The sequence below is a fragment of the Camellia sinensis genome, chromosome 4 (genome assembly GCF_055761805.1).
Source record: "Camellia sinensis isolate YWXY chromosome 4, ASM5576180v1, whole genome shotgun sequence".
In the NCBI taxonomy this organism is placed as follows: domain Eukaryota; kingdom Viridiplantae; phylum Streptophyta; class Magnoliopsida; order Ericales; family Theaceae; genus Camellia; species Camellia sinensis.
In genome coordinates this window covers 150,293,457-150,309,139 of record NC_138964.1, presented here as the reverse complement: position 1 = coordinate 150,309,139, position 15,683 = coordinate 150,293,457, and the positions used below count along the sequence as shown (strand labels likewise).

The following is a 15,683-nucleotide window of genomic DNA, read 5'->3' as shown; positions in this document are numbered from 1 at the left end:
TTCTGATTCTAACAACTTATTTTAAGTCAAAAAAGCTAATTCTGAGAAGCTACTCACCCCTTGCTTCTGATTATCAATTTCTGCTGTGGACATGTTAATTCACAGTTATATTCTTAGTTTTTTTTATTTTTTATTTTTTTAAAAAAAGAAAAGACCCAAATGGACTGTAAAATATTGTTATTATTTTTTATAAAAAATGTAAACAAATAGTGAATAATAAAAAATAAAAATTAATTGAAAAAGTTACTTTACAACTTATTTAACAAACACTACACAACAACTTAAACCTATAATTCAACAGCTATACCAAACAGATTAACAATTTCTAATTAAAATTATAATCTATAATATATTAATATATAATTTTAACAGCTATACCAAACATCACCATAATACATCTAAGTAGAGTCATCACAGTCATTATTGTGATAAAAGAAGGGATATGGGGTGTCTAGGCAATTAACCATTTCCCAGATCAGTGCCATTATTGGGTAGCTTTCATATCTGCTCCCCCCTCTCTCTCTCTCTCTCTCAACTCAATAATGGCGTTTCTTCTCAACAAAACCACTCTTCTCTCTCATCTACGCTCTCATTCTCAGGTATTCCTTCTCTCTCTCTCTCTCCCTTCTCTCTCTCTCTCTCTCTCTCTCTCTCCCCCCCCTCTCCCTCTCTCTCCCTCTCCCTCTCTCTGTATATATATATACATACATACATATACACATCTACTGCCTAAATCAATCGATCTTCTCTCTAATTTGCGGTGTTCTACTTGTTTGTTTGTTTGTTTTTTTTCCTGCAACAACTTTCTCTCTCGAAAAATCACTGCAGAAGTCGGAGGATTCGCTGTCTCTGTCGCGTCGGGGATTCCATGTCGAACCAGGGCCTCGTGAGAAGGCTGTGAGTTTTGTTCTTCTTTTTTAATTTTAGCAAATTAAACGCTTAATTGATTCATTTAGATCGTGTTTTGTTTGATTTGTATGTTGTAAAATCAAGAGATTTGGTGAAAATTCTTTAGAAAAAAAAGGGCTTTTGAGAATGGAAAAGGAAGTTCATGATAGTAACTGAAATCATGATCAGACATTGTTATTCTTGTTACCTTTCAATTCACCTTTTTGGCCTTTGTTTTACTGTTTAGTTTATTGTCAAATCAACGGAAAGGCCAAAAAAATTGCAAGAAAAGAAAAAAAGAAACAGAGAAAAGAGAAGGAAAATAAATGAACACTTACTGTGGCATCACTTTCCTGTTTTCTCTGCTATTTTACCTAGTTCACAAATTAAGGGCCTAATTTACCCATTAATATAAGCTCGGTTGTATTTGATCACCCAATATGAACTCGAAATCAGTGGCATCGAGTATTTATACCATATACTTGCATAATTGTTCTCAGTTCGTGATCCTTCACCCCTTTTACACCTTTTGTTAATTGATTCCTATGATTTTCTGGGTGGCACTTCTCCTACATTCCCCACTTAATGGAGAAGTGGGTCTGGACCCTCTGGATGTTTCTTTACCTTGCCATGCATGTAAGTTGAACAATGAGAAGTTAAAAAGCTTGTTGTATGAAGTGAAGCACATATAGAAGCTTCTGCTTTGGCATTTAATTTATCATTTGGTTAGTAAGTGATCAATTTCACACTATAATTTTCTATATGTACAACATTTGTGTTGAAAATCTTGCATACCAATGGCAGCTCTTGCAAACATCAAGTGTGAGTTGGAAAGGTGAGGAGAACAGGCCTAAAATCTACTTCCCATGAAGGATATTTCTTTGTTGGAGGATTGTTTCCTTCTGTTATTATTATTATTATTTGGGTGGGGGTTGTTGTGATGTGGTGCATAAGCTTTAAAAAATGACACAGGTGCAGCTCTGAATAACTCCTCCAGTTTAGATATTGGTGTTGTAATGCCTTATCAGTTCACACTTTCTACATATTTTTTTCTTTTCATTTTCGTCATATTGAAGGAGTTATTCAACCGAACTGTCATGGATTGCCCTACACTGTTGACCCTAATACGGAGAGTTATGGATTTTGAACCATTTCAAAATTTATTGTCATCCTGAGTTCACAAGTAGGACAATACTCTTTTGCATGGTTTTTATTGAACAACCTTTGAAACTTGGAAGTAATTATTTTAGTTTTCTTTAATCACAAGACTGTTCATGAAACTTTTTTCTTTCTCACCATCCATTGTATCTTATTCACACCATCAGTTACATCTTATTTGAAAGATTTCGGTTCTTGAGAGTGAAATGATGAAGAGACATTTCCTTTAGATGATGAAGAGACATTCCTTTTAGACTCTTTCTGTTTGAGAGAGAATTATGCATGTCCTCTAATCATAGGTATTTTTTTCCTACCTGCAATTGATTGTGGCTAGTGGTGGGCATTCATTGGGTCAGGCTGGCACTACATAACGAGGGACTTTGCATCTGTCCAAGCCTGACCCAAAAAATAATTATAAATCCCAAGCCCATCCATTGGGCTGTATGTTAAAAAAATTAAAACATTTCATAATTAAATTCAGTCACATTATATGTTTTAAATAAATATACTGACATCATTATAAATTGAAGGATTTCCTAAATAAATTCAATTACACGTCACCACAAATGTGAGTTTCAATAAAATCACCAAAGATAAAGTCTAGATCCCAACAAAAATATATTTTTTAATATATTATCATTAGTTAATCTAATAGTGGGCCGGACCGAACTCGGTTGAAAGTATAAATCCCCAGCCCAACTTATTAATATATCAAGCTAAAATGTTGGCCCAGCTTGGCCCTATGGGCTAAAACAACCTTTTCAAATCCTAAAAAATAGGGCCGGGCAGGCCAAGCCATGCCAACGGGCCAGTGCCCTAGTTGTGGCTGTGGTAAATACCCACCTCTTGCCACCACTTGGTCTCCCATGTGCGCACATCTTGCCAGATATGTTTTTGTTGTAAAACCTAGTAGGCTAGTACCTTCCCCTTTAATATTTGTTATTTCTCATCCTTGGCGTAATGAACCATCTATTCGGTTTCATCAAAGCCAACAATTAAATTTTTTTGTTTCACATTAAATAGTTTCGCCACTCTCTCTCTCTCTCTCTATATATATATATATATAGACTTACATTTCATAACATTCCTACATTGTGTTGCAAAATTTAGTGATCTATGCTTGCGTGAGTGGGGAGTGAATCCAACCCCAATTTTCATTTTCTAGGAAGTACTGGTGTTTGTGCTGCTGCAGGTAGCTTTATTTGTTGTCTAAAAAAAGGTTGTACCCAGGGCACAAGGCTCCTGCTTACTGCAGGGTTTAGGACCGGTAGTAGGTAGGCAGTCTTAGATGGTTCACCCACTTTAGGAAATCTCCCGAGTTTCCTCATTTATCTGTATGTCTTGAGATTCTAACTATCTAATGTTTTCTTTAGGAAAATACTGCACTCAATGCTCCTGTTCGTACTCAATGCTTTACTACTTAGGCCAGACTCTCTTATGGATTAAAATTGGCAATTTACAATACTTACATTTTCCTGGATTTTCTTTTATCTCTTTGTTTGTTTGAAAATATTTTCTTTCTATATTATTGCCATTGTAAATTCTTAGATAGCATCATCCATCATCAAGTTCATACCCCCTGCGGGCCACATCATTTTGGAAAGTTTTATTGAATCTCCCTTCGTTGCCAAGGGAATACTGTTCTACTTAAAACTACATGAGGTGCAAGCACTAATTCTAATGGAGGCTTCCTATAAAATATTTTCCCATCTTGCTCATTTATGTCTGCCATTTCCTCCCTCAAAGTATGGCCAAACGATCTTGCTCCTCCATCATGTCTGCATTTTCTTGTGAATTAGAATCTTGTCCTGTTTATGTAATGTTATAACAAAAAAGTTGTTTCCAGGTTTATTCAATTTTATAAGCCAGTTCTTCTTTCCACTTGTTTTTCTATTAGCTATTCTTGTTTGAACTTGTATATTGCCTGCACTCCCACCATGAGGGGTTGAGTGCATTTTGCTTCCATATTTGCTTTCCTTGTGTATTGTACTTGTTAAAAAGGATATGTTTGAGATTTTACTTCTTATGCCTTGTATCTTGTTTGTGAAAGACACTATAAGAGGAGTAGCCTGTAAGCGGAGTATACTATATGAAAATATATGTGGCCTACAGTCTGAATAAACATATTTCATACACATTATATTAATACATTGTTGAAATCTTCACATCTACTAGCTTCTAGGATTTTTGTTGATCTGTCCCTTGTAATTTATCACTCTTCTTGTGGTCTGAACTTTTCAGTGTGTGACTATCTGTCTACACAATAATTACTTCTCAAGCTATACATATCAGTATATATCTATTTTTATTTTTTTTTAAATGATATCTGTGAAACTAATGTTTTCACATTTTCCTTTACTTCTGAATAACACAATCTGATGGATTAATATTTGACTTTTGGGGAAGTTATTTGATATGTAGACCTTTGGATTTCTGTATGAGCTGCTTTCTTATTCATTGATTTCACTAAGTTTGAGGATTGTCTTAAACTAAGCTCATTTCCTTGCAGCTTTTGGCAGAGGATCCATCATTGAAGCAGTTCAAATCACATAAGAAAAGTGTGTGGCGACTCAAAAGAGTTGGAGATGTTCTCACGATCATTGTTGTAGCTGGTAAGCTAATGCCTTCACTTCACTCTTCTTCCCTTTCTTTTCCCTGTATTAGCTTTCTAGACGAAATTCCTAGTGCTGAGATTTGATATTACCTTTGGCCTTGGGTGAAACTGAAATTGATGCAAAACCAAAAAAAAACACAGGTGAGTTCTGATAGTATAGGATTTAGACTCATACCACATCCATAATCAGCCTGTTGTGTTGGGCCTGATGCTGATTTTTCTCCTTTACTGAAATGTACATGTAAGTACATAAAAAGAAGGCATTGACGGGAGATGCCACCCATGTACAGCTTCTTTGATTGGGAGTTTTTTTGTGCCCTAAAAGTCAGATGCCATTTGTTGTGTTTTGTAAGGAATCTTGATATATCCAACTTACTGAGGGGAAAAAAATAAGAAAAATGACCCTTGATGTATCCTTTTATGCTAGTACACTTTGTTCCTGGGAGGTCTGCATCTCACTTTTGCATCAGTAAACAATTTATTACATTGTTTTATCATTCTTTGGAAAAACATATGTGAATTTGCAACTGATGCTTCAATTGGGAACTTCATGTTGTACCCTAATAGTGAGACTGCATTTGTTGTGTTTTGTAAGGAATCTTGATGTATCCACCTTACCAAAAAAAAAAAAGTGACTCTTGATGTATCCTTTCATGCTAATACGCTTTGTTGCTGGGAGGTCTGCATCTCTCTCTTGCATCAGTGAACAATATGTTACATTGTTTGTGATTTTGCAACTGATTATTTTCTTGCTTGTATTTTGTAGTTTGTAGCAGGACATTTATAATACAGTTCATGCATTTGCAACTGGTTAATATTATGAGAAGAGAATGTGTTTGATATCCAATCTATTCATATTACATCTATGTAATCTCATAAAATAGTAGGTCTTCTGTTACCTCTATCCAGTATGCACATAGTTGGGGTCTTTCCCTCATAGCATCTTCGACTTGAAACCTTAGCACTTCCTAATTGTAGAATTGATTAAAATTTCTTAGTTCTTCTATGCTCTTTTAAGGGACTGGCTTGTACATAATGGCCAATTGATATGGTTGCTTAAAGTGACTAGAAATATCTATGTTACCTGCATTAAGAAGATAACTTATCGTTTTGCTTTGCCTATCAATCACTACCTAGAATTTTTTTTAATTATTTTTTTCTTCTTATTTTTTTGGTTTCAGGATGTTGCTATGAGATTTATGTCAAAGCAGTAATGCGAGAAGAAGCTAGGAAAGCAAGTGGGAGTGCATAATGGAAGAATGTGTTTCTATGGCATTTCATCTGAGTCTACCAGGTGCATCATTAGGGTTTTTTATGAATTTGTTTTTCGTTAGTGCCAAATAAACCGGACAAAATGTCAGCTTCAAGAGCTTAAACCCTAAAACTTTGCTCATCGACTTCTGATGGATTTTAATTTTCAATATTAGCTGTTATACAAGAGTTGTATAACAATATTATTGATGTTATCTCCAACTTGGGGATTTTGTGATGGATGTACTGCAAAATGTTATCTTGCTTTGGTATTCTAGATGAACATTCAAAAGAAAACCGGAGATATAATTATGGAGTTTGGACGAGTTGTTCTTGTGGATACCCTTTCTGGAGTTATGCTTGGTTGGAGAAGGTGATCAACAAGAAAAGGGGGGGGGGGGGGGGGGGGGGGGGGGTTGTTTGTGGGTGAAGAGAGGGAGAGATCCCTTTGCAATCATAAAAATAATAATAATAATAAAGGGAAAAATATAATTTGCATTGTGTACTTTACATCAAAATCTTGTTCTAATCATTCGATTTTTCAATTATAATAGTTAATCTTTTGTATTTTCGGTCAAGTTGCAATGTAGTCATTTTATTAGTTTGATGTTAAATTGCTTAACAAAAATTGTTCCGTGACTATCACATGAGACATTTTTGTAGGACAACAATGTAATTTTCTTCTCTTTTCTATTTCTTTGATGTTTTTTCACAATATTTTCTCTTTATAGTATTTTCTAAATTTACTAGGAAAGGGATGGTTCGTGAGGGTGAGTTTAGAAAAAATTGTGGAAAAATATGGCATAAATAAAAAAGAAAAAAAATGCATTGTGTGAGGGTCACCAAACAATTTTTGTTAGGGAATAATACTAAGAAGAATAGCATTACAATTTGACCGAAAGTATAAGGAATTAGAAAAATGTCTTGTAGCTTGAAAATGCTGGGGCTCGAATGGCCCGAATTGGTGTTTACCGGACGACCATCCGGACGATTGGGTGAAACACTTGTTTAACGCGGTTGTCACCTTATCGACCGTGGTTGAATTTTGAGTCATTAGGGCCAAGCTCAAATTCGAGCTATGTTGAAGAAGTTAGTTGTTGCAAATTAAAAAATGAAGAAATCAAGTGAAATTTGATATAAAATATAAAGATATAAAATGTAATTTAACCTCAAGAATTTGAACTCAAGGACAGCTCAGATCCACTTTAGACATACTTAAAACAATAAAATTGAAGTTGATAATGACACTACTGTGCATAAAACAAATAAACAGAAAAACATACAAAAAGCAAGTGAATGAGAACACTAATACGTCGACAAATAGGTGTGTCCCCACATAAGAAGAAAAATATTTGAAGGTATTGTGTTGCTGCATAATGCCAATCAATGCCAATCAATTGGGACCTTGAGTTGGTCTTATTTTTTTTTGTCTTGTGGAATTAAAACAATAAGGAAAGGTAGGTGGGGTTGTAATACTTTTTATTTTATTTTATTTTTGTTGCAACATTATTAACTTCTTTTGAAAAGTAATCTTAGACTAGACAACCTTTCCTTCAACTTACCTCCATTTAAATTTGAAATTTGAAGTCATGAAAGTGTTAGCAATAGTGAATTGGTAGGTGCCTTCTAATGATCTTTATGATATCACATTTATGACACTTGCTATTATTATTATAAGTCAATAAATAATATAAATAGCTATTGTGAGAAATAGCAACCAAAATTTAAACAAAAATGTTAAAGATTTGAATGAATTACACACTCATATGAATGTACACTTAATTTATAATTTAATAAGAGACTGTAGAAGAATTTAAATTTAAATTGGTCACCAATTGAGTAAATTGTTTTTCGTTATTTTAACAAAAAAAATCTAGAAGTTAATTTGTTGGGTAACCTTCAGTTTTAGTCAAAAAGTTAAAAAGTCACTCTAAGTTGTTGTATTACTCTCTCTATTTTTCTACACATCTTTTCGTAAAAAATTAAAAAATTATTAAAATAACCTGTTTTTAAACAAGGTGCAGACATAATTATAGGCTCATACGAGTATAGATTGTAGAAAAATTAGTAATTTAATAGGATCTCTATCATTTTTGCTAAAAAAAGGCATCATGATCTAATGTGAGTGAATTATTATTATTATTATTAATTTTTTTTTTTTGTGGAGATTTAAAAAAAATTCACTTTTAAGAAACATAAAAAGTTATTTTCGCATTTTTAAAAAAATTGTGAAGAAAGATTTAAAAAATAAATTGATGAGTTATTTTATTTATGTTTGATTGCTTTTATTTTTTAAATCATAAAAAATATAAAATAAAGAAAAAATAAATCACAACAGAACGTAAAATATTAATAAGAAATTCAAAATAAAAATCATACCACATCATTATTGAAACGGAAAAAGTGTGATAGCTCGAATTGGAAGGGGTTAGAATGGCTCGAATGCTCGGACGATCAGGTGAAAGATTGTCTACCGTGATTGTCACCTTTGTTGACCGCGATTGTCAATCTCTTTGCCGGATGACCGGCCGAACATCCACTCAAACGACCTACAAAATGAATTTCGAGCTATTCTCGAGCCTACCTTATAATCGAGCTACCAAGTATTGTGGTATTGAAACCAAATTATTTACAAGAGAGATATTACCCAAAAGAACATCGAAAATGCATTATACCCCCACTGGGGGTCGACCCCCAGTGAGGTGGCGGCCCGTGATTGGGGCAAAAAAAATTGTTTTTTTTTTTTTTTTGGACTGTTAGCCAGTGGGGGTGCGCCACCTCACTGGGGGTGCGACCCCCACTGGGGGTATAAGGCACTGCCCAAAGAACATTAACATGACCACTCCCGACGTGTCCGCGTTTGATTCACTTCTTATGGTCCCATTGATATTCTACATTGTCAATCGTTTGATTTCTCAAATTTTTTCGTAATAAGAAATTGACTTAAGAAAATCTTAGAGGTGAGCATGGTCCGGATTGGAGTAAAATCAGGATCAATTTATTATTTACGGTTCTTGAAAAATTAGAACCAATCTAATCCGTTTAAATCGTGGAACCAATCCGAACCAATCCATTTAAACATGGATTGAATCGGTTTAGGACCACTGATTTACATAATTAAATAACAAAAATATATATATAACACTTTAATTTCATAAAAATATAAATATAGCACCATATTAGTTTCACAATAGCAACATGCATTTTCATAATAATGACAAACTGTTCTAGAATTTAAACAACCATAAGGAAACTAGTTCCACCATAAGTATTTAGACCATTACAAAATAACACTAAAAACTAGCAAACAAATATAATAAAAGAAGATATTTTGAAAGTTTAAGTTTGGATTTAAGTTTTGAGTGCTGCTATTAGCATCTACCAAAATTCTTTGGACCCCCCCATTTCTTTGAACCCCAACCCTAAACCTTAAATTTTAATAATATTTTTTTGGACACCCCACTTATTACCAAATCTACCCATATTCACAATGAATGCACACCTACCTGAATCCATTCCAATTCCCTCTCTTCTCTCTCTCCTCATCAGTGATGTCTCTTCTCTCTCTCTCAAAATCCCTTTTGTTCATATGAGAAAGTGAAGATTTTTCTCTCTTTTCTCTCTCTCTCTCTTACTCAAAACCCCTTCAAAACCCTAATTTTTTCTCTCTCTTCTCTCTCCACATTAACCACATCTAAAAAGTGGTTCCTGAAAACACAATGCATTTACTTGTGGGGTTGGTGTTCTTCGTCGATTAGGATTTCGACGACGTGGGTCTCTTTGGAATTTGCCATTGATTGGGAAATTCAGATGAGAAAGTGAAGATTGATGCAAATTGTAGGAATAGAAAACAATGTATATATATGGAAAACTAATTTCCATAATATTTCCATAATATTTTCAGAATAGAAAACTAATCTCCATATTTTCACAATGAAAAGCACACCCACCCAATTTGTTCACCACTGTGTAGCCAAAAAAATGTATTTTGTTCAGAATTGTTTTGTCGAACAATAATGATCCTGTCAGCACTGTATGCCCAAACAAAATTTGTTCATCACTGTGTAACTTGAATCCATTCTAATTCACAACTTAAAATAACATGAATTAAATCCATTCAAAATATATAACTTAAATTCATTCCAATTCACTATTTTCCATTCTAAGTTAGTTTGACAAAGAAAATTACATAACTGACTATCTGCATTAATGTTCGGAACTTATGTATCGAACGAAAGAATTATGTTCAGTACTGCGTTACCGAACATAATTGTAACAGTCAGCAAACCAATACCGAACAGTTCGGACGAAACAAGAACGACCGAACGACCGAGAATGTTAATACAAGACAGATAAACGACCGAGAATGTTGTCCTCGTCCTCCATTGCTCTACACAGTGAAATAAGTGATGAAGTATACGTTATACTTGAAGCAAAACTTTCAAGTTCAATAGCGTTGATGATGGTGATGAAGATGACACATTCAGGATTTAAGATGATTATGAAAAATAATAGATTTAGGATTTATGTTAGTTGGTTATGAAAAGTAATAGGTTTAGGGTTTATAAACATGGAATACGTATAGTTGGAGGTGGGGGTGGGGGTGGGGGTGGGTGTCCAATATTATAGAGTATTAGTTATTATTGATAGGTGGGTGTTCCATTTCATAATGTCTTTTAATGTAATTTTACTTTAGGGTATAATTGTAATAAAAAAAAATTATAAAATGGGGGGTCCAAAGAATTTTGGCAGGTGCTAATAGCAGCACTCTTAAGTTTTATATGAAATAAGAGAAGATATTGTGCAGGAGAGTGTATAATAAAAATATAAACTATTTGTTTACGGTCCGGATAGGTTCCAATCCGGAACCGTGAGGTTCAATCCGGAACCAATCTGTGAACTACGGATTTTTAATGTTTCAATTCGAAACCGAACCACAGATTCAAAAAATCAATTCGGAACCAATCTGTGAACTACAGATTTTTAATGTTTCAATCCGAAACCGAATCACAGATTCAAAAAATCAATCCAAATCTACTAAATTGGACTGAATTATATCGAATTACGAATTTTATGAATTAGTTGCTCAGTCCTAAAAAAATCTCCATCCGATTATGAAGAGTACAACGCGCTAATTGAGAGCGTGCCATAAATCGCTTCCATACATGAAAACCGCGATAAGTTGGAATCCCAACTATAAGTGGTATAATTGTACTTTCCTATTTTCCATAAATTTGTTAGATTTTATTTTAGGGTCATTTATACACAATTTTACATTTATAAACTCATACTCCGTTAAGTTATAATTAAGATTTTTTAAACCTTCAAGTTTTATTAAATTTTGTTAGTTAGAATTACCTTTCGAACAATGATTGTTCATCATTTATGATTATCTATAAAAGAATATGATGATTTGACATTTATTTTGATTTTCAAAACTTTAAAATATCTATTTTCAAATTGAAATTTTTTTTAAAAAAATTATATATACAAAAAAAAAATTAATCACCATGTTTGGTTTCAGTTTTTTGGATAAATTTTTCTAAAAATTGAGTTTTTTATTTTTTGTATTTTTTGTTTTTAGTAAATATTTTTAAAATTTTAAATATTTTTTTTTTACTTTTTTAGATGCACTTTACTTAGATGTATCTAAAAAAATAAAAAAATTGTAAAAAAATATTTTAAAAAATTAATAAATACATAAAAATATGAAAAATATACTAAATTCTCATAATTTTTTTTTGTATTTTTAGTATTTAGTGAATTTTTAAAAGAATTTTTTTCACAAAAAATATATTTTTATGTATATTTATGTTAGGTGTGTCTAAAAATTAAAAAAATTGCTTAAAATATTAAAAAAATTTAGTAAAAACAAAAAAACATGAAAAACAATAAGGTAGAATTTTCTAAAAAGTGTTTTTGGAAAACCAAAAATACGTAATTTAAAAATTGAAAAAATGAATTATTTTTTGTGCAAAACTAAAAATTTTATGTTTATAAATGAGCAAGATGATGGAACATTGATATGCAAAATTGAAAAATAAATAAATAAATAACTTAAAAAAAAAACTAATAATGTTCTCAATTTTAAAACTGATAAAAGTTGATAATGTTGTTATGATTTTATTGGATAGTTAAATCAAATCAATAAATAAAAGGACAAAGTTGTTTAATCCCATGCTCTGTTCTTTCATCAATTAGTGAAATGATTATCTAAAACATTACTATGCAAAATTGATATTGTTCTTAGTTTTAAAAATTGAAAAAAACTGATAATATTCTCAATTTTACTAAATAAGATTTATTGGTTCAAAAAATCTTATATATGACCTTAGTTACCATAACATTTGTAAATAGAACTTTTAGGTAATTAACTTTTTATTTTATTTATTTATTTGTTTTTAAGTTCATGTTGTTTTCAAAATAAAATCTTCAAATTCAAACGTTTTGATTTTTTATTTTGATTTTTATTTTTAGAATTAGTGTTTTGAAAAAAAACATTTTAAATTTGAAGAATCTATTTGGTACGGTTTATAATTTTTTATAGGATTTTTTTTAAAGATCCCTAATATTAAGATTTTATAAGATAAATGACATACAATATTTTCATAGTGGTTAAGATCCCTCAACATTTTTACAGAGAAAATTTGATATAAAGAAATTTCACCCTAACACAGAAAAATTTCATCCCAATATAGAAAAATTTTGCCCTAACACATCAAAAATTCTCTAATATGATGAAAGAAAAATTTTATCGAGGAATCTTAAATAATAAAAAAATATATATTGGACCTCTCCTACTGTCCAAAGTTAGAGAGGGATGTTTTCCTCATTTTTCCTTTTTTTTTATAAGCTAAAAATTAATAATAAAAAAATGTTAATAATTTTTTAAGAACTAAAACTTAATAATTTAAAAAAGGATAAATTACAAATGCACCCTCTGAAGTTTAATTAAAATACGAATCCCCTCCTGTAGTTTTGAAAATTACATTGTACCCCCTGAAGTTTCTAATTTTATAACAAATCGCCCCTTTTATTAATAAATCATCAAGTCAATTAACAGTTTTTAATGATGTTAAAAATATGTTTCAATTAATAATTTAGGTAATTGTATTATTATATAGGAGAGCAATTATGAATTTTATTTTTTTAGTTAATTCTGATAAATAAAAAATTCTAACAATGGAGGTATTTGTAATTTTTCAAATCACATGGGACAATCTGTATGTTGAGCAAACCTTAGAAGGTGTATTTGTAATTTACCCTTTTAAAAAAAAGCAAAAAAATTTTAATCCCAAATTTTAGATAATCAAATTATTTAGTTTGTTTAAACTATTTCTAATTAAATTATAAGAAATTATACCAAACAACGGTATATCAAATATATATATATATATAAAAGCAACTCATATAAGTTATACCAAATAATATTACAAATTGAAAATTATTAATAAAAAAACTTATCTTTTTAAAATAAAATAAAAAACTTATTTAAACTATTTTTTTTCTTGCAAATAAAAGATAAAAAATAAAAGTAGCCTCTATACATTCTCACCAAATAAGATCAAAGTTGATATTTATGAAACTTTTTGAAAATATGACTTCAAGTTGTTTTTAAATTAAATTAAAAAATAAGGTCAAATATTTTTGAGTTTGATAAATTAATTTTAAGGTGACATATACGATAAATTAGTTTTAGGGTGATTCTATTTATATACTGTCAATCATCTCAGTACACCATTACTTAGTTCATATCAATAATAGTTTGAACTTTTGATTTTTCACTCAACACACACCATAATATTACTTTTTTAGCCTAACACATACAACACAATACACACCGTACACTACAAATTAAAGGGCCTTTTAAGTTGGTTTTTTTGAGTCGATAGATTTTACCATTGCAAAAGCTAGTCTTTTTGTGACGGCACAGAGTTACTGACGCAAATACCAAACTTTAGCATCGGCACCATTGGCCAACACAAAAATTTAATATTTTATAGCATTACTTAAGTCAGTTGAATTTACTGATGCAAAAGATAGACCTTTTGCGTCGGCAAATCTATGCCGACACAAAAAGCTAGACCTTTCGTGTCGGCAACTGATGCCGTGGCAACAAAAATACTTTTATACTTACGATATATATATTTACTTGATTATATTTAATAAATATATTTGTTTATACATGTACTTTTATATTAATATTGAGTGTATATACTATAAATAATATATATCTCATTTAAAATCAGAAAGAGGTATTGCGGTGCAGTGGGCTAAGTGTGGTACGGAGCGTCAATGAGGAAATCATGGGTTAGATTTTTTAAAACATTTAACCACTTTTTGCATTGGCAACTTATCGTCTTAAAAAATTAAAAAAAAATTGCGTGGGCAATGTGCTGACTCAAAAGCTTTTGCGACCTAACTATTTTCGTCCCTCGAGTTGCCATCGCAGTGCCGTCACAAAACTTTTTGCGTCGGCAAATATGTTATTTGTGACAGCACGCTGCCAACTTGAAAACTCTCTTTTTTAGTAGTGCTAACTCGAGATGATGTACACACCATCAAATTGAAAAGACAATAAAGTCCAAAATACAATTCACAATAATTTTAGATTCTTGTGTGTGTCTCTTTTCCTGATCTGTGTTGAATCTATGGAAGCAACGTTAGAGCAAACGACAAGAACCAAACGGCAAGTTGAAATTTTACGGTGACAAAGCAATCGGTGTGATATTCTACAAAAATTTAAACAAAAAAAAAAAAAGATTTAGTATTGCTCATAAATAAGTGTTGAAAAAACTAAAATATGTTCACAAATTTATATTCAAACTAAATCAAAATGTTTAATTTTTTATGTATGAACGTTTAATACTTATTCAACTTTAATAATATGAACAAAATGCTTCTGTTCAAACATAAATAATTGAACATTTTGTAAATATTCAACTCTGTGTGCACATAGAACGAATAAGCCATTGTTAGAAAGATTTTTTTTTTGAAGGTCCATTGTTGTAAAGATGAATAACGGTCTTTTGTTCCAAATCAATACGAACAAGATAAATAACAAAGTAAACTGACATTTTTATTATTAATTGTTCCAAATTAATGTCATCTATAATATGTAAATCTTTAAAATCAATTGATTTTAATGTTTTTAAAACCATAAGATCTAGTTTGGTTTAACTCTCAAAACTCAATTTTTGAAAAACAATAATATTTTGAGTTTGAAAAATAATAGAAAAAAGATTTGTTCTAGGTGATGGTGTGTACAGAGATATTTGTTTTTTCATATGTAAATTGTTGAAATGAATATATATACATCCATATTGTCCTTAGAGCATCTCCACTAGTTTGTCTAAATTTTACTCTAAAATATTATTAAAAAATTCATTTCCTATTTTAAGAATCACTTTTTCATTTACTTCCCTCACTTTTTTATTTACTTCCCCCAACAAACTTTCTATTCTTTCTCTATTCCATTAACAAACTCCCTATTTTTTTCTTTATTTTATGAAAATATAATTTTTAATTATAAATTTTTAAAAAATAAAAATCATAAATGTGTGTTGCAATCCCTAAACAAAGCAAAACAATATATATATATATATATATATATAAGGGAGCCACTGTAACAAAAACTAATTTAAGAGATTATTTAGGGGAACTGATGCAGGTATATAGGGAGCCATTTACCGCTTAAAATAGGTAAGGAGGAGGTTTAAGGGTTCGGGTGGAGATGCTCTTAATAGTTATTTTATTTAAGGATATTATTGCC

At 31.0% G+C, this 15,683-nt stretch overlaps 1 protein-coding gene across 1 annotated transcript; it reads left to right on the top strand.

Moving 5' to 3' along the window:
- Positions 1–424: 424 nt before the first annotated feature.
- On the top strand, positions 425–6,133 carry LOC114302996 (succinate dehydrogenase subunit 7B, mitochondrial). Its single transcript, XM_028248146.2, has 4 exons — positions 425–599; positions 829–897; positions 4,556–4,658; positions 5,842–6,133. Exons 1-4 carry the CDS (start codon positions 543–545, stop codon positions 5,910–5,912), a joined length of 300 nt encoding a protein of 99 aa, XP_028103947.1. The 5' UTR covers positions 425–542; the 3' UTR covers positions 5,913–6,133.
- Positions 6,134–15,683: the final 9,550 nt, after the last annotated feature.

Bases quoted from the DNA above. Each gene is read 5' to 3' on its own strand.
- LOC114302996 (XM_028248146.2), top strand. From the start codon at position 543: ATGGCGTTTCTTCTCAACAAAACCACTCTTCTCTCTCATCTACGCTCT. The intron at 600-828 runs GTATTCCTTCTC...AAATCACTGCAG, and splicing joins ATCTACGCTCTCATTCTCAG to AAGTCGGAGGATTCGCTGTC. The intron at 4,659-5,841 runs GTAAGCTAATGC...TTTTGGTTTCAG, and splicing joins CACGATCATTGTTGTAGCTG to GATGTTGCTATGAGATTTAT.